This window comes from Lepus europaeus, chromosome 1, assembly GCF_033115175.1.
Source record: "Lepus europaeus isolate LE1 chromosome 1, mLepTim1.pri, whole genome shotgun sequence".
Lineage (NCBI taxonomy): Eukaryota > Metazoa > Chordata > Mammalia > Lagomorpha > Leporidae > Lepus > Lepus europaeus.
Genome location: NC_084827.1, coordinates 1,864,953 through 1,884,760, shown reverse-complemented (window position 1 = coordinate 1,884,760; position 19,808 = coordinate 1,864,953). Strand labels below are relative to the sequence as shown.

The 19,808-nt window shown below is 44.2% G+C and overlaps 1 protein-coding gene across 1 annotated transcript in view; it reads left to right on the top strand.

Moving 5' to 3' along the window:
- KDM7A (lysine demethylase 7A) overlaps nt 1-19,808 on the top strand; it is a 99,624-nt gene that overhangs the window by 37,735 nt on the left and 42,081 nt on the right. Inside the window, exons 2-3 of the mRNA XM_062178411.1 lie at nt 9,039-9,124; nt 16,320-16,437. Of these exons, the coding sequence (XP_062034395.1) occupies nt 9,039-9,124; nt 16,320-16,437 (204 nt within the window). The remainder of the gene's footprint in view (nt 1-9,038; nt 9,125-16,319; nt 16,438-19,808) is intronic.

The following is a 19,808-nucleotide window of genomic DNA, read 5'->3' as shown; positions in this document are numbered from 1 at the left end:
AGAAGCACCAGGCTCCTGGCTTCGGATCAGCATGGTGCGCCGGCCGCGGCAGCCATTGGAGGGTGAACCAACGGCAAAGGAAGACCTTTCTCTCTCTCTCTCTCTCACTGTCCACTCTGCCTGTCCAAAAAAAAAAAAAAAAAAAAAAAAAGTGAACATGACTGTTGGCATCCTATTGCATTTGTTAGGAATGAAAATTTATTAAGCGTGTTAATAAAGTAAGCCTTATATTTATTGACTGGTTTGCAAAATAAGGGTTTTGGACTAACAAAATCACTGCCTTATAGTTTATTCTAAGCTTTTTATGTCTGTTAATTATTGAATTATCCTTTGAGAGAGGTATTGTTATGATCTCCATCTTTACAGTTGAGGCAACAAAAACCAGACAGGTAAAATAAATTATCCAGAATCACACAGCTTCTAAGTGAGTTACCCAGGTTTCTAACATAGGCAGACCAACTCTAGACAGCCTGTATTGTCCTCAACTTAGCCATCACAAATTGATTAAAAATTGAAAACAGTTCTCCTTTTTCTTGAGGCATAGCCATTTGAGTGTCTGTGTTATCATCTGAAGAGACACTGGAGAAAAAAGTATTAAGCCTAATCATAAAGCCGACTTTCCCCCCTGAACGCTGATGGCCATGTGACCTGACTATATCTAATAGAGCCGTAATAGTACTATTAAGAACTCATTTATCGCTTAGTATATTTACCGTGCTGTTGTTTACTGTATACCAAGCCCCCTGCTTTACATATTTACATACATTGTTCTTCCTTAATCTGAGGGAGAATCCTGCTCTGGGAGATTAAGGAACTTGCTCAAGTCAAAACTAGTGGAGCTAAAAATCAAGCCAAGTCTTTCTAATTCCAGAATTTGTAAACTCCAATGAGGCCATGTGACACTTGTTTATCTGGTGGCATGGTACTGGACTGGGTAGGCCTTGCCTGGCCTGTAGCTGTCCTAAGACATACACTTAGAGTTAGGATGTGAAAGGAAAAAAGCAACTTAACAGTCTCTCGTCTTCGCTTCCCCTCAGAGGTCATTCCCCTTCCTTTGTTGATGTTAGTGTGGGGCTTTAGAGGTCCTCTGATTACATCAGATGCATCGAGGAGGTCAGTGGTTAGGTGCTTTGGAGGTAAAGGTGAACTTTGGATGCATGGTGAAAATTTGTACTGAGGCAAATTTTCCATGTATAAATTTCATTACCACAATTTTCCACCATCTATGGAAAGATGAAAAATCTAATTTATATGTTGAAAAATTTTCCTTTTTTTACCAACTGTTGCCTTTAGTTCTTATGCTGAATTCTTAAAAAATTCACGATGAACAGACTTTTTAAAAACTTTACCACAATATGTTGGTTTTCAAGTAAGTTTCTAGCACAATTAATAACCAACAGAAGGCTGGCACTGCGGCTCACTAGGCTAATCCTCTGCCTGCGGCGCCGGCACCCCGGGTTCTAGTCCCAGTTGGGGCACCAGGTTCTGTCCTGGTTGCCCCTCTTCCAGTCCAGCTCTCTGCTATGGCCCGGGAAGGCAGTGGAGGATGGCCCAAGTGCTTGGGCCCTGCACCTGCATGGGAGACCAGGAGGAAGCACCTGGCTCCTGGCTTTGGATCGGTGCAGCAGGCTGGCTGCAATGTGCCGGCCGCAACGCGCCAGCCATAGCAGCCACTTGGGGAGTGAACCAACGGAAAAAGTAAGACCTTTCTCTCTGTCTCTCTCTCTCACTAACTCTGCCTGTCAATAAATAAATAAATAAATAACCAACAGAAGTTTACTGGGAGTATTGTTGTATTGCTGTAGCTGAGTTCAGCTCAATATTAGGCCAGAAATGTGTCAAAATGTGTATCAATAAAATGTTGAAGGACTTTCTGTGGGGTGACCAAGTGAAGTTTCACCAAAGAAGAATGGGTTGGCTTTGGAGACTAGACTGCTAAGAGAGCTTGGGGGAGAATGGGGGAACATTTAAAGCATCACGAATACCTAATGAAGTTCACTGACAGTTAAGATCTTAAGGAATTTGACCACCCACTCTTTGGACAGCAAGCATAGAGAATATAAATGGGAGCTTTATCCTGGAGGAAAAAAGAGAATGTTTGGCAGATCCCAGGGAATTCTGGTTAGTCATTAATTTAATTCTGTTCTCATCAAGTGTCAAAAAAAGGCCAGCTAAGCAACAATTTCAGAAGACTAAGACAATAGCAAGTGCTAAAGTTGTCACTGCCCCCCACCAAATGGCTGCGAGACTGCTCCTCTATAGATGGAAGGGATTCAGCAAAGGTCAGACTGTCACCCCATAGGAAAATACCCTCCTGCCGCCCAACCATTGGCTCTCATACACATTGAACAGTTTGCTGTTAGGAAAAAGTGTGACAACTGGCTTATGATGGAGAGTTTCACATGAGAAATAAGGAGGAGAGACAAAAGAAAGTTATGTGCCAGATTGGAAAGTGATTCTTAGAAAACTTGCTTTCACAGTTGTGCATTTTGTGTGTCCTGTTATTTATTCTTAACATGTTTGTTAAAACTGTAGTGATTCTGTAATTCTTTTAGTGGAGGAGGTAAGGGAGGCTAATGTGGGTGGGTGTGATAAAGACAGGGAGAAGTCACGCCCGGCTGAAGTGTGCTGAAGTGTCCTAGAGCTCCTCTCTGGGCCCTCAGGGCCTGAAATGCTCTCCTTTGTTTAGGGACATTAGATTTTTTTGTTTAATTTGATCTTTTATAGTTATATGCTTAAAGGACTATTTTTTCAGATTTCCTAATTTTTCAAATGTATTGTTTTTCTGATTTACCATATGTATTAAGTGCTGAAATTTCAAAACAGATGTAGCCATAAGTGTTTTGCCCGGTGATGAGGACTGATCAAAACCTGAAGATGTCACTGACATTTTAACAAAATACATGACATGGAGTGAGGGTAGGGGTGAAGAGTAGCGCTCGGGAGAGGGACTCGCGGCTCTTTGAGGGTTAGTAGCCAAGTTTGTCCAGAGCGTGCTTAACTGATGAGAACCTCCCTGCCTCATCCTGCTCCCCTGTGACTAGTGAGCCTCCCGATTTATGTCTCTTGGATGTTCATAAATAAGTTTATGAAATGCGCTGGTTTAGTTTAACCAGGACACGTCTAACCTTCTTTTCTTACTTGATTCTTTTGATGTTACCAGCACTTTTTAAAGGGTGAGGAATGTTGCCAAAGTCAAGTAGGGCAAGGTCTGAGCAGACAAGCTGTTTCTTAAAGTATCAGATTGACTTCTGAGACCTGGAGCTTCTGTTCTTCCAGGGAGCCCACAGCACCTGCTAACACCAGTGAACCTCATTGTCCAAAACAGTCTGGTTTTGAACTTTGCTTCACTCAGTGTAGCAGCAGCTCTCATACTTCTCACTTGTTTACAGTGGTGTTTTTTTTCCCCATTTAAAAAAAATTATTTTTTAAAGATTTATTTATCTGTTTGAAAGGCAGAGTTACAGAGAGGCAGAGGCAGAGAGGTCTTCCATCTGCTGGTTCACTTCCCAGATGGCCACAATGGCTGGAACTGCGCCGCTCTGAAGCCAGGAGCCAGGAGCTTCTTCTGGGTCTCTGGGTGCAGGGGCCCAAGGACATGGGTCATTTTCTACTGCTTTCCCAGGCCATAGCAGAGAGTTGGATCAGGAGTGGAGCAGCTGGGACTCTAGCTGGTACCTGTATGGGATGCCGACACTGCAGGTGGTGGCTTGACCCGCTACACCACAGCGCAGGTCCCTCTTTGTTCCATCTTGACCACCCAGTTATTGCTATTTCAGACTCTTCTATCTTAGAAATGTCAGATTCTAAGTATTCTACTCTTTGAACATAATCTCTGTTCTAGGCCCTCCACCGAGCCAGTGCTGGGACCACGGTGAAGTCCCCTCAGATCATTTCACTTTTCGCTCACTGCCCTCTGTCTTCATGCCCCTTCGGTCCTGCTTAAACTTCATGGGTTATTGTTATAGTAAATCCTTGTGAATATTCTTACCTCCCTTTCTGATCTTTACCTATGTTAATCCTAACTCCTACTCTGGATCTGTACCACATGCTAAACATTGCTTGGTGCGGGATGGGGGTGGTGGGGTGGTGGTGACAAAGCACGAGACCCTGAACGAGTGGTCTGGAATTCACTGTTACTCCCAGACTACCCATCAGTGCCACTGCTTCTTGATTCTCTAGGTCAGCTGTTTTGTCCTTCCTTTCCTCATACCTCTCCACCCTTTCTGTTCTCAGCTAATTATTGCACACCAAACCAAACAGGCACTTTCCGACTGTAGTGCTAAGCCTGATTTATCTGTTTTTCTTTTTGTCTGTTGTGCTTTTGATGTTGGGTCCAGGAAACCATCTGGTGGTGATCCAAGGATGTGAAGATTTACTCCTGTGCTTCATTTTAGGAGCTTTATAGTTTTGGTTTGCACATGTAGGAAAACGATTCATCTGAGTTCGTCTTTGTAGTACAGGTGTTTAGAAGGGGTCTGAAGCATTCTTCTGCACGTGTATTATCTTAGTACATTTGTTGAAATGATTGTTTCCTTATCGAATGATCATGGTACCTTTGTAAGAAATCAGTTGGCAATAAATGTAAGGGTTTGTTTCCGAGCTCTCAGTTCTCATTACACTGATCTCTATATGTCCATCCTATGCCAGTACCGTGTTGTCTTGATCACTGTAGCTTGAGGAAGTAGTTTTTGAAATTGGGAAGTGTGAATTCTCTACCCAGTGATTTTTTTAAACAAAGATTTATTTGCCTATTTGAAAGGCAGAGTTACAGAGAGGCAGAGGCAGAGGCAGAAAGAGAGAGGAAGAGGTCTTTGATCTGCTGGTTCACTCCCCAAATGGCCACAGCAGCCAGAGCTGGACCTATCTGAAACCAGGAGCCAGGAGCTTCTTCTGCTTCTCCCACGTGAGTGCAGGGGCCCAAGGACTTGGGCCATCTTTTGCTGCTTTCCCAGGTACACTAGCAGGGAGCTGGATCAGAATTGGAGCAGCTGGGACTCAAACCAGCACCCATATAGGAGGGTGGCACTGTAGGTGGCAGCTCTACCTGCTATGCTGCAGTGCTGGCCCCTACCCAGTGATTTTTTAAAGATACATGTGTTGTGTAGTGTGTGTGTGTGTGTGTGTGTGTATTTGAAAGACAGACCAGGATGCAGGGAGTGGAGTGAAGAGAGATCTGCTATCCATTGGTTCACTCCTCAAGTGGCCGCAACAGCTGGGTCTGGGCCAGGCCAAAGTCAGGTCTCCCATCCAGCAAAGAGCTGGATCAGAAGTGCTGATATGGATGCCGGTGTCACAGGCGGTGGCTTCAGCTGCTACATCACAATGCTAGCCTCAATCCATCCAAATCTTTTGTCCATTTTTATTGTGCTCCTTTTTATTTTTATTTCATTATATTGTGGGTATAATTCCTTTGATAGCTATCTATATTGCAATGTCTTCTTTTGCTTACCTTTTAACTCTATATAGTTTAATTAAAAGAAATTTTAATGTCACTGAAGTTACAAGTCTTATCCCTTAATGGATAGTGCTTTTTGTATTTTGACTAAGACAGCCCTTCCTTCCATGAAGTCATAAAGGTATTTTCTGTATTATTACATTCTTGTACTTCCCCTGTTGTGATTTTTTTATCTATTTTGAAGACAGCTTTTTGTTGTGGGACAGGTGTCTGATTTCGTTGAGTTTCCTGTCCAGCCGCACAGCCCTACATTGAGAATTCTAAGCTGCTGTGTGCTCTTAGTTACACACAAGTGTGCACATACGCATGGCTTTGTTTTTGGGTACCAGCATCTGTTCCACGTTGCCTCAACTCCTGTAAATAAGTCTTGATGCATGGTAGACATTTTTGTTTTTTCTAAGATTGCCTTGCACTTTTGTTTTCACCTATCTGAGAGGCAGAATGCCAGAGAAAGTGCTCTTCCATCCACAGATTCACTTCCCAAATGGCCACAACAGCCAAGGCTGTGCCAGGCTAGAGCCAGGAGCCAAGAATTCTATCAGGCTTCCCATGGGGGTGGCAGGGACCCACGTACTTTGGCTATCACTGCTGCCTACCAGGGGGTGCATTAGTGGCAAATGAATTAGAAATAGAAGTAGATGGGGGACCAGGATGAAGTTCTTGGCTCCTGGCTTTTGGCCTGGTTAGGCTGGGCTATTGCCACCATCTGTGAGAGTAAACCAGTGGATGGAAGAGGGTGCCTCCCCCTGCTCCCCTCCAACTCTGTCCTTCTAATAAGTATCTACATCTTAAAAAAAGAAAAGAAACAAAGAAAGAAATGGAAGCAGGACTCATGGGCTTTGATATGGGATGTGGGTATCCTAAGTGGTGGCTTAACCTGCTGTGCCACGTCTGTCCCTGCCTTGTATATTCTTGGCGCTGATAATTACATCAAACTACATCACATCAGCTTGTCAGGGGCCACACATTTTGTTTTTTTAAGAATTTTTAAAAGATTTATTTATTTTAAAGAGTTACACAGAGAGAAGAGAGGCAGAGAGAGAGGTCTTCCATCCAGTGGTTCACCCCCAATTGGCCGCAATGGCCGGAGCTGCGCCAATCCGAAGCCAGGAGCCAGGAGCTTCTTCTGGGTCTCCCGTGTGGGTGCAGGAGCCCAAGGACTTGGGCCATCCTCCACTGCCTTTCCAGGCCATAGCAGAGAGCTGGATTGGAAGTGGAGCAGCTGGGACTCGAACTGGCGCCCATATGGGATGCTGGCGCTTCAGACCAGGGCATTAACCCTCTGCACACAGTGCTGGCCCCCACAAATTTTGATTAGTTTTAAATTGTGACTATAGGTGCCAGTGTTGTGGCACAGTGGGATGCTGGGTTGAGTTCTGTCTCTCACTTTGGATCCTGTTTCCTGCTCCAGCACTCGTGCAGGCGGCAGAAGATGGCTCCGGTATGTGGGCGTCTGCCACCCTTGTAAGAGGCCAGATGGAGTTCCTGGTGTCTGGCTTTGGCCCCAGCCTAGCCCTGGCTGTTGCAGCTATTTTGGGAGTGAACCAGTGGATAGAGGATCTCTCTCTCTCTCTCTCTTTCAAATAAATAAATAAATAAATAAATTTTAAAAATTGAATCCAAAATTCACTTTGGGAAGAATTAATATCTTTATTAAATTTCAAATCTGTTATCATAATGTGTATCTCAGTTTATTTAGGTCTTCTCAAAAATCTGTATAAAAATGTATTATAATTTTCCTTAAAGAAATCCTGCATGTTTTTTTTAAAGTTTATTCCAGTATATTTGATATTTTTATGCAATTGTACATGGTATTTTGTTTCACTTTTAGCTTTATATTGTTGGAATATGGAAATAGCTTACTATGTATTAATATTATATCTGTCAGTCTTTATTGATTCTTTTAATGTATGTATTCTTTTACATTTTCTGCCTGTGCAGCCATAGCATTTGCAGGTGACAGGCTATTCAGATGTTCTGTTTTTTTGTGACTCAGGCTTGCTCATGTCCGTATTTCTAAATCTCTTAGCATAAAACTGTTCAGAATACCCTCTTTTACATTTAATGTCTGTAGAATTAATTGTTTGTCATTACTAATATTGGTTATTTATGTCTTCTTTCTATTATCTTGATCTTGATAGAGGTTTGCCCCTTTTATCTTTTCAAAGAGTCAAGTTTTGTTGGAGCAGGCATTTGTCTTAGTGATGGAGATGCCAGTTGGGGACCCTGCATCCCATATCTGAGTGCCTGGGTTCCAGTCCCCACTCCTGGTTCCACATTCCTGCTATTCGCACCGTGGAGGCACCAGGTGATGAAGCTGTTGGGTCCCTGCCTCCTACATGGAAGACCTGGATGGAATTCCTGGCTCCTGGCTTGGACCTGGTTCACACCAGGGCACTTGGGGAGTACACCAGCTGATGGGAGCTCCCTATGTCTCGGAAATTAAAAAAAAAAAAATTCTGGGGCCGGCACTGTGACATAGTGGATAAAGCTACCGCCTGCAGCACCCAGATCCCAGATGGGCACTGTTCAAGTCCCAGCTGCTCCACTTCCAATCCAGATCCCTGCTAATGCACTTGGGAAAGTAGCAGAGGGTGGCCAAGTACTTGGGCTGCTGCACCCATGTGGGAGATATAGAAGTGTCTGGGTTTGGCCTGGCTCAGCCCTGACTGTTGTGGGCATTTGGAGAGTGAACCAGCAGATGGAAGATCCTTGCCCTCGCTCTGTAACTCTGCCTTTCAAATTAAGAAAAAAAGAAAAAAAAAAAAAAGGCTTCTTTGCTCTATTACATGTTTATTTTCTACGTCATTGATGTTGTCCTTCTGTTGTTTTGAAATTTTACAATCTCGTTTATTTGATGATTTTGAAAGGCACGGGGTGTGTGTGTGGGGGGAGAGACTGATTGATTATCCACTCCTGGTTCACTCCCTAGGTGGCCAAGCCAGGAGCCGGAGCTCCATCTCAGTTTCCCTTGTAGGTGGCTGGGGCCCAAGCTCTTGGGATTTGCTGCCTTTGCAGGTGGATTTGCCGGGAGATGGATTGGAAGTGGAGCAGCTGGGACTCAGTACTCACTTCAGTATGGGATGCTGGTGTTGCAGGTGGCGACTTAACCTGCTTTACCACACACTAGCCCCTTGCCTCTCTTTTTCTAACATAGGAATTTAAAGCTATACATTTCTGTTTGTATGTTATGTATACCGCAAATTTTGTTGTTGTATTTTCATTGTTTAGCTTAAATGATTTCAGATCTTCATTATAATTTATCTTTGAATTCATATATCTTTTTGACACCCATTCCCTAACAGGTAGCATTTACATTATGGCTAAAGAGTTTATGGCTTATATTTGCATTATTTCTGATGTCTCTACTGCGCTAACAGTGAATCACTTCATATAGATTTGAGTATTTTCTCTCCTATAATTCTTCAGCAAGTGTGTAGAGAAGAGAATAAAATTGATGCTTTAGTGTTTCTGTGCCCTAAAAAATTTGTTGTGCATTCCTCAGCTGAATCCACATATTGTATTGTAGTTAAGCCTTTCAGCTGATTGACAACACTGGCTCCGTTTTTCTTTGTCATAGCTGTGTTGGCGTAGAAGAGCACCATGCAGTTGACATTGACCTGTATCACTGTCCCAACTGTGCAGTTCTACATGGTTCTTCTTTGAGTAAGTATTAGAAGCTGAAATAAAAATTGATATATTGAACATGTGCATGATAGTACTTTAGTGATGCTGACTAGTTATATTGGGGGAGATTTTACATGAAGGTAAGTCAAAAGAACAAGGGAAAAAATACTGACATTTTTGATTGTCAGTGTAGAGCCCCAAACTCATATTTTCAAAGCTTTCTGTTTGACGAGTGAGGTAGATAAAATTTTTCTGATACTGGAGACTGATTTAGACTATTTTTGCAAATAAAAGCTCTATCAGAAGCATTTGGGAACTACACAATAAAAGACTTAACTGTGGGCGGGTGCTGTGGCGCAGTGCTAAAGCCTCTGCCTGCGATGCCAACATCCCATCTGGGCACTGGTTCGTGTCCTGGTGATCCAGCTCCTGGTAATGGCCTGGGAAAGCAGTAGAAGATGGCCCTGCACCCACGTGGGAGACCTGGAAGAAGCTCCTGGCTCCTGGCTTTGGATCAGCCAGGCTCCAGCTTTAGCGGCCATTTGGGGAGTGAACCAGCTGATGGAGGACCTTTCTGTCTGTCTGTCTCTGTGTCTGTAACTCTGCCTCTCAAATAAATAAATAAAACCTTAAAAAAAAAAGACATATGCACATATATCTGTGATTTTTTTAAGGAGAAGATAAGGGCACTGATAGGCTAAAATATTACTTACATTTTCTGAGTTTGTCATTTCTTTCTAAAGATTCATGTATTTATTTGGAAGAGAGAGTTAGAGAGATGGCTGCAATTACTGGGGCTGGCAAGCCGAAACCAGGAGCCTATAACTCATCCAGTCATGAGTGCAGAGGCCTGAAGACTTGGGCCATCTTCCTCTGCTTTGCCAGGTGCCTTAGCAGGGAGCTGGATTGGAAGTGGAGAGGCTGGGGCTTGAACCAGGGCTCTTAAGGGATGTCAGCGTTGCAGGTGGCACTTAAGCCGCTGTGCCGTGTTGTATTTGACCTGGAGTCCTGTCCAGCTATCCTTTCTGCTTAAATCCTCTCACTTGAGGTCGTGAGACCTTAGAGTACTGAGGACAAGGCCAGACCAAGTCTCTGACCACATGCTTCTTCCTAAGAGGCAGGGAAGCCTGTGCACCCTCTGCAGGGTACCAGGACCTCATACCAAACAGCACTGAGTGTTAGCCTCTTACAGATGCTCCTGGAAAATGAGCTGAAATCCTGTCATTGCACAGACATGACAGAAAATGATTCTGTTTCTTTAAAAAAAGCTAGGCTGCAAACTAATTTACACAATTAAAGGAAAAATTGTAGATTTTGTCACTTTAAAACTAGAAGGAACTTACCTTGAGACTCACTTGAGTTGACTGTAGGCAACCTATGCTATGACTCCTATACTTTATAAAAGTGCTCTTTTTCTGGCACTTTTTTTGTTTTTAATACCAATTTTGTTCAGATGTCATAACATTTTTAAAAAGCAATTAGCAACTGACTAATCTGTTTTATTAAAATTTCTTTGTAAGAGGCAAACATTTTATTTGAAATGCATTAAAATGATTTCTTATAAAATAGAAGTTGTCTTGTTTTATAGTATAAAACTTGTGCCTAGAAAATTACTAGAATTGTTACATGCTTAATGTACTAGTTAATTGTCATAAACAGTTTTTAGAGGATTTTATTCTGTGTAGTATTGAACTATGTGATATGTAACTTGAAATAACTGTTGGCCAAGAGTAATTCTTGAGAAGAGAAGAATTTAATGTTGTTATCTCAAGGGAAACAGAACTAAAATTTATAACCAATCTATTTTACAGTTTAAGGATATAATTCCAGAATGAGATCATCTGACTTTACGTTTGTGAAGTATAGTTGTGTCACTCTGAGGCAGGACAAGGCGCTATACTACATGAGGTGCACTGTACCTTCCCTCTGTTTAATTCTGTAAACACTTGCCATCCTCACTGAGTTGATTTGATTACACAGCCATAATGGATCATGGTGTGCATTCTGAGTAATGGCACTTCCGAGAGAGTTTGCCTGTGACACGGCCCTTAGCATATTTGTCATCAGCCACTGTCCTCCGGCAAGGGGCCATCTCTGAGGTCTCACATGGAAGATCCTCAGGACCAGTCATCTGTGTTATCTGGATTGTGTGCTCTCCTTCCCCAGTTCGGGTCGTCCCATTTGATCTCCTCTTGCTGCTTTTAAGCTTCTCTGCTCGTCATGCTGGGTTTCCTGTTTCTGTCCGCGTTCCCAGGGGTCCTTCCTAGAGATATGATTTAGACGGTGTAAAACCAACTAGTGTGGTGAGTTTAGATTCTGCCCTCTTGATGGGAATTTAGAGTTCTGTTTGAAGGCAGACACTAAAACCAGCCCAATACTTAGTATGTTCTCTGTGTTCCTCAGACACATGCAATCCAAATACAAAATTTTTGCCCTCCTGTGAGTGCTACTAAAATATCCCTTCAGTGGCCCCTTTTCTGATTCAGTGGCCGCTTTTAAGTATGTTGGCCCAACAGGACACTTGTATCCTTTTGTTAACCTCCCACAAACCAGCACATTGGAAAGGAAAGGATAGAAATTGGTGGCTCACTACATGCCAGGGACTAGAGTGGGTGGGTGCTTAACCTGTGTTTTCTCCTTTGAGATTTATGAAAATGCTGTGTGAGAGAAGTGAGAAGAAATACTTACCTAGCTCTTTTACATGGCTTTTTGGCAGAGCGGAAGTTTGGATTCGGATCTGTCTAATCCCAAAGCCAGTGAGCCTCACTGCTTAATCTGTTCTGCAGAAACGAAAACTGAAACAATACAACCATAGTTCACTTATTAAATGGGCAACTTTTGGGGCCGGTGCCGTGGCGCACTAAGTTAATCCTCTGCCTGCGGCACCGGTATCCCATATGGGCGCCGGTTCTAGTCCCGGTTGCTCCTCTTCCAGTCCAGCTCTCTGCTGTGGCCCAGGAAGGCAGTGGAGGATGGCCCAAGTGCTTGGGCCCTGCACCCGTGTGGGAGACCAGGAGGAAGCACCTGGCTCCTGGTTTCGGATCAGCGCAGTACCGGCTGTAGCAGCCATGTGGGGGGTGAACCAACGGAAGGAAGACCTTTCTCTCTGTCTCTCTATCTCTCTCACTATCTGTAACTCTACCTGTAAAATAATCAAATAAAAATCTTAAAAAAAAATAAATGGGCAACTTTTTTTTTTTTTTTTTTATGATGCTCATTGTTAACTCACGGCTTTAACCTAGGCTGCTTACATAATGCTGGAAAGTGAGTCACTGTCATTTTCTGAAGGCGGTTTTGCAGTATGTGTATTTAACATTTTTATTTATTTTATGTATTTGAAAGGCAGAGAGACAGAGAAGAGAGACACACAGAGATCTCTCATCCCCAAATATCCACAACAGCGTGGGCTGGGCTCAGTTGAAGTCCGGAGCCCCAACTCAGTCTGGGTCTCCCAAGTGAGTGGCCGAGGCTGACCACCTGAGCCAGCCCTCACCTGTTGCCTCTGAGGCTGTGCAATAGCAGGAAGATGGAATGGGGACCAAAACCAGTCCTAGGATCCAGGCGTCCAGGATGGGGTGTGGGAGCCCTGAGCTGTGTCTTAACCTCTGTGCCAAATGCCTGCCCCTCAGGAAATTGTAAATGTCCACCTTCCTTCTGGCCTTTCTGGGCTCTATCCTGAGGAAGTAATCAGGAAAACAGATTAATGTATATGAACATTAATCTCAGCTTTGTTTAAAGAAAGATTAAGAATGAACTAAGTACTGAAGAATCAAACAATGATTATAGTACATCCGTCTACATCTTAAATTCTAGGCTGCCTTTAAATCACTTTTGAGTATTTAGTAAAGATAAAATGCTCATGAACTAGTAGGAAAGGTAAGTAGGATAAACACTGTGATCCCAGTTGAAAATAAATGGAGTTATATGTTGATATGTAGTAGAAAAACACCTGGAATGAAATATTCTTGAACTTTAGGGGTGATTTCTAAATGTGAGAAGCTCACAAAAATGCCTTAATAGAATCTGAGGAAGATTACTTGTGATTCTGAATCTGTCTCATGAGATTATAAGGACCTTCCGTAGTGAAGATCTGCCCGCCAGAAATTACTGCAGGGCCTTGTTCTAGATTTTTAGATGTGAAGAAGCCTTATTTGCACAATATTGATTTTTATTGTGATTTCTCTGTATGCATATGAAAACCCAGTATTAGTATCTTTGTAAGTTGAGAATTTAAAATAAATTAGAATCATTGTTTTCTCTAACATTTTTATTATGAAAATGTTCAAAATTACAGGAAGAATTGAAGCGATTTTACAGTGAGTAGCTATAAATCTATAGTATCTAGATACTGCTGTTAACATTTTACTTGCTTTACTGTATGTGTGTACATGTAACTTTTTTCAGTGCATTTATACATTGCAGACATCAGTATATTTTTCAGAATCATGGAAAATCTCTTAAATCACTTGAAAAGTGATTTTCAAGCTTAAAATAGAAATATTTATTTATTTATTTTAAAGATTTTATTTGAGGCCGGCGCCACGGCTCAATAGGCTAATCCTCCATCTGCGGTGCCAGCACACCAGGTTCTAGTCCTGGTCTGGGTGCCGGATTCTGTCCCGGTTGCCCCTTTTCCAGGCCAGCTCTCTGCTGTGGCCCGGGAGTGCAGTGGAGGATGGCCCAAGTGCTTGGGCCCTGCACCCCATGGGAGACCAGGATAAGCATCTGGCTCCTGGCTTCGGATCAGCGTGGTGCGCTGGCCACAGCACGCCAGTTGTGGCAGCCATTGGAGGGTGAACCAGCGGCAAAAGGAAGACCTTTCTCTCTGTCTCTCTCTCTCTCTCTCTCTCTCTCACTGTCCACTCTGCCTGTCAAAAAAAAAAAAAAAAAAAAGATTTTATTTGAGAGGTACAGTTATAGACAGTGAGAAAGAAAGAAAAGTCTTCCATCTGCTAGTTCACTCCCCAAATGGCCGCAATGGCTGGAGCTGCACCGATCTGAAGCCAGGAGCCAGGTGGTTCTTCCTGGTCTCCCACACAGGTGCAGGGGCCCAAGGACTTGGGCCATCTTCTACTGCCCTCCCAGGCCATAGCAGAGAGCTGGATCAGAAGTGGAGTAGCTGGGACTAGAACGGGCACGCACATGGGATGCCAGAACCGCAGGTGGAGGCTTAACCTACTGTGCCACGGCACCGGCCCCAATAGAATATTTAAAACTGAAATCTTACTAGCTATTTTGCAATATACAGTTAATTGAAATCCTCACAACTATCTAGTTGAGAGTAATTAGACTCTTCCCAGTACAAAGAACTGGTAAGTGACTGAGGTGATGATATATCAGTTACCCTGATTATCAGCACTGTATGCATGTATTGAAATGTCACACTGTGGCTGGTGCTGTGGTGCAGCGGGTTAAAAGCCCTGGCCTGAAGCGCCGGCATCCCATATGGGTGCTGGTTCTAGTCCCGGCTGCTCCTCTTCCAGTCCAGCTCTCTGCTATGGCCTGGGAAATCAGTAGAAGATGGCCCAAGTCCTTGGGTCCCTGAACCCATGTGGGAGACCTGGAAGAAGATCCTGGCTCCTGGCTTTGGATCAGCGCAGCTCCGGCTGTTGCGGCCATTTGGGGGAGTGAACCATCGGATGGAAGACCTTTCTCTCTCTCTGCCTCTCTCTGTAACTGTCTTTCAATAAATAAAATCTTTTTTTTTTTAAAAAAGAAATGTCACACTGTACACTAAAAATATGTCCAACTATTATGTGTTAATTTTAAAAAAATAACTGAGGGTCAGGCATTGAGTCCAGCAGAAAAGGTGGCCGTGTCCCATGTCAGTGATCTGGGGTCAGTAGCCAGCTGTGTCTCCTGACTTCACCTGCTAATGCAGACCCTGGGAGGCAGCAGTGATGGCCCCAGAAACTGCGTTCTGCCACGCACGCGGGAGACCTGGACTGCTGTCTGGGCTCTGGCTGCCACCCGTCTCATCATGGCCATTGTGGACTACGGGGTAGAGGTCGTCTCTGTCTCTGTCTCTCAAATGAAAACAAACAAAATACAAAACTAAATACGAGCACTGCTACTACACACGTGAGCTGCGGGGGGTGCCACTGCATGGAAGAGGGATGTGCACAGCTTCTCCTTCTCCTTTGTTGAGGATTCTTGAGCGCTCTGACCCGCCCCTTGCTCCCCACCGGGGCATCTCAGATGTGCTAGTGAGCTGCCAGGGGCTGCAGAGGCAGTTAGTGCTAGAGCAGGAATCGAGTCCGAGCCTCCGGATTTGGATTGCTGTGACCACTCAGGATTATCGCCCCCAGAACTGAGAACCACAGCTCTTAGTATCAGATCTTACCACAGTTAATTATTTTACCATCTCACTTGTCTCGTTTTAATTATGGCTCAGGCACTTGCTCTTCTGTGTCAAGTAACTGTGCTTATTTTGGGAGTAAACTGTCAGCTAAAAGAGAAGGGCATTATGCTGGTAAAAGACTCCTGATGTGGGGCAGGAGGCCCTATGCTGAGAGAATGATTTGGATAATCATAATGAAATGTTCTCATGAAAATCATAATTTTAAATAACTTGGAAGTGCTACAGTATGTGTAAATGTGGATATCACCAAAGGCTTCATCTGCTGACTTGAATTTTTTGATGTAATTAAAAAAATTATGTATTTATTTGAAAGGCAGAGTTTCAGAGAGGCAGAGGCAGAGAGAGAGAGAGAGGAAGGGAGGTAGGGAGGGAGGGAGGGAGAGGGAGGACCTGCCTCTGCTGGTTCACTCTCCAGATGGCTGCAAATGCTGGAGCTGTGCTGATCAGGAGCCAGGAGCTTCTTCCGGGTCTCCAACATGGGTGCAGGGACCCAAGGACCTGGGTCATCTTCTACTGCTTTCCTAGGCCACAGCAGAGAGCTGGATCAGAAGTGGAACAGCCAGGACTCGAACTGGCATCCACATGGGATGCCAGCACTGCAGGCAGCGGCTTTACCCACTACACCACAGCGCCAGCCCCACCGATGTAATTTTTAAATAATTTTGAAATAAAACGAGGTTTGGAAAACTCAGTTAATCGCCTATAATTGCAGCATTACATTAGGTGAACTTTACTTTTGCAGTCTGGAAATGCACTGAAAACTTTAAGTGTTTTTACTGTACTCACAATTATTATTTCTGGTTATGTCGAGTTATTAGGAAATAAATAGTATCACCACTTATCAAAAACTATTTTAATTTTCTAAAACTCCAGTGAAGAAGAGGAGGAACTGGCACAGGCACGACTACACGGAAGCTGATGACGGCTCCAAACCCGTGCAGGCTGGAACTCGAACTTTTGTTAGGGAATTGCGCTCTCGAGTCTTCCCAAGGTATGGGTACTGCTCGCTCAAAGACGGTCTGACGGTATTTATTGGCTGACAGAGGGACTGACCCGAAGCAGTATTTTGAAACTCAAGGCTGCAACCCATTATTGTTCTCACTTTTTTTTCCTTAGTGAAAAAGAATAGAGAATGTCAGTACATTGCAGCTGGTAGGAGTCGGTATGTATGTATGTGCATGCTGGGTCAGCACAAAAAGTGCACTCGACTGTGGGTTCCAGACAGAAAGGTTCAAGTCTGTCTGCCGGAGACAGTGGCCGTCAGTACTGGGCTCGTGTTACCTGTCTGTTCTTCACCTCACCTTCTGTTCAGCGCTGGCGTTTTCTCATGTGTTTTCAAATCTGTCTGTGCTAGCTGCACTGGAAACACGCCCACAAACACTGCTCAGTCTCTGGTTGCAACAGAACTGACCTTTATTTTTTTAAAGAGTGGAATACATTTGAGTTGGCTGTGGCTTAAAGAGAGTCAAAAGCATTATAATGCATTTAATCATGCTAATTTAGATCATTTCCTACTCACTGCTTGACATCTATTTAGAGTGATAGTGCTTAATAGGCTTTTACAAAGATCATATCCAGGCTTACTAAAAAGGGGAAACGCAATTCAAATTTAAATCATGGTATCACACCCAGCCTATTATGAAATTATGTCAAATCTGGAAATAAAAAACCCTGCTATTTCTCCTCAATTTTTAGGATTCCTGACTATTCCCCTGCCCCTTATTCCAGAAATAAGAAACAGATAATGATGAACATCTACTGTTGGCTCCCTCAGGTCTGCTGAGAGAAGAAAACATACAAAACACATAGATTTTGGCCGGTGCCGTGGCTCAACAGGCTAATCCTCTGCCTAGCGGCACCGGCACACCAGATTCTAGTCCCATTAGGGGCACTGGATTCTGTCCCGATTGCCCCTCTTTCAAGCCAGCTCTCTGCTGTGGCCCGGGAAGGCAGTAGAGGATGGCCCAAGTGCTTGGGCCCTGCACCCCATGGGAGACCAGGATAAGCACATGGCTCCTGCCCTTCGGATCAGCGTGGTGCGCTGGCCGCAGCGCGCCAGCCACGGCGGCCATTAGAAGGTGAACCAACAGCAAAAGGAAGACCTTTCTCTCTGTCTCTCTCTCTCTCTCTCACTATCCACTCTGCCTGTCAAAAATTAAAAAAAAAAAAAAAAAGATTTTTATAGTGTTAAAGGCTTTATTCCCCAATATTACTGGTTTCAGAATCATGGTTGCTTGTTTGGTATGAGGCCAGGCCCAGAGTTTTCAATCTGGGCTTCAGAGTTCTGTGAGCACTCTAAACCTGTATGTGTGGTTTGTTAGTGTGTGTGTGTGTGTGTGTATGTGCCCTAGACCTGTATGTGTGGTAGGTTTGAGTGTATGCCGTAGACCTGTATGTGTGGTGTGTGTGTGCCCTAGACCTGTATGTGAGGTGTGTTGGTGTGTGTGTGTGCCCTAGATCTCTGTGTGTGGTTAGTTTGAATGTATGCTCTAGACCTGCATGTATGTGTTAGTGAGTGTGTGCCCTAGATCTCTATATGTGGTTAGTGTGAGTGTATGCCCTCGACCTGTATGTGAGGTGTGTTGGTGTGTGTGTGTGCCCTAGATCTCTGTGTGTGGTTAGTGTGAGTGTATGCTCTAGACCTGTATGTATGTGTTAGTGAGTGTGTGCCCTAGATCTCTATGTGTGGTTAGTGTGAGTGTATGCCCTCGACCTGTATGTGTGGTGTGTTAGTGTGTGTGTGTGCCCTATATCTGGTTAGTTTGAGTGTGTGCCTTTTTAAGAGTAAGGAGCCGTAGCTTTCATTTTTTTCAGGTAGGCTTGTGACTCAGAAATTATGGATGGAAACACTGGCCTGTGGATTTTCTGCCGTAGTGAACACAAATAAGAACCACAGATGTTCAAACTAATTACCATTACTGTAGGGTCTTCCGGGATTTGTTGAACTCCAAAGATCTTTACTCATTTAAAATCATAATAGATGATAATAATTACCAAATTATATACTTGATGTAATTAACACAGAAATGTATAAAATACTCATATGATGAGTGAGTTTTCTTCCTCCTCCCCTATTTTGAGATTTTGCGACTCTTTTCTAAATAAATAACATCTGAGTCAAAAGTCGGTCAGAAAGTGAAGCTGGATCAACAGTGAAGCAGCCAGGACTCGGAGTGGAGCCCATATGGGGTGCCACAGTGCTGGCCCCAGCAGCTGTATCATGCAGGCAGTCGGGAGATGGTTTCTTAACCTGGAGTTCTTCGGATGGAAGACAGTGGTGGGGATAAGCCACACTCAGGGTAATCCTGGGGTCAGTGTTGTAGTGTGGCAGGTGAAGCTGTCGCCTGCAGTGAGGCATCCTGGGCGAGTGCTAGTTCAGGTCCTGTGCTCCACTTGTGACCCAGCTCCCTGCTGTGGCCTGGGAAAAGCAGCAGAAGATGGCCCAGGTACTTGGGCCCTGGTAACCCACATGGGAGGCCTGGAAGAGCCTCCTGGCTTCTCTTGGCCCTGCCTGGCTGTGGTGGCCCTCTGGAAAGTGAACCAGTGGATGAAGATCTCTCTCTGTCTTTCCTTCTCCCTAACTTCCAATCAGTACCTGGATCTTTTTTGGTTTTCAAGTGTAGTGCCTGTAACAGACTGGTGACCAGAGGGAGACTCTGGGGTGCACCCGGCTACAGCTAGAACAGATCACTGAAGGCCACAGTGTCAGCGAGAGTGTCAGAATGTTGGCTTCTGAGCAGGCACCAGGGATACGTTTTACCCTGCACTATACAGAAAGACAGTTCTGTTGGGTTTTGAAGTACCTGACAGATATTTGTGTAGAGTTGTATTGTCAGCTGAAATCTTTAGTTTTAGTTGTTCCAACACTAGATTTTATTCTAACATACACCTCACCTTTGTTCTTCCAGTTTCCTATGTAGCTTGTATTAAGTGGTTGCTCATCTATTTTATTTTTTTTAAATTTATTTTTGTTTTTATTTTTTTGACAGGTAAAGTGGACAGTGAGAGAGAGAGAGAGAGACAGAGAGAAAGGTCTTCCTTTTGCTGTTGGTTCACCCTCCAATGGCTGCCACGGCCGGCGCGCTGCGGCCAGTGCACTGTGCTGATCCGAAGCCAGGAGCCAGATGCTTATCCTGGTCTCCCATGGGTGCAGGGCCCAAGGACCTGGGCCATAGCAGAGAGCTGGCCTGGAAGAAGGGCAACCGGGACAGAATCCGGGGCCCCTACCGGGACTAGAACCCAGTGTGCCGGCGCTGCAAGGCGGAGGATTAGCCTGTTGAGCCACGGCTCCGGTCGCTCATCTTTTTTACTTCTCTTAAATCCAACCATTCATTATACCTCATTTTTAAAAAAAGATTTATT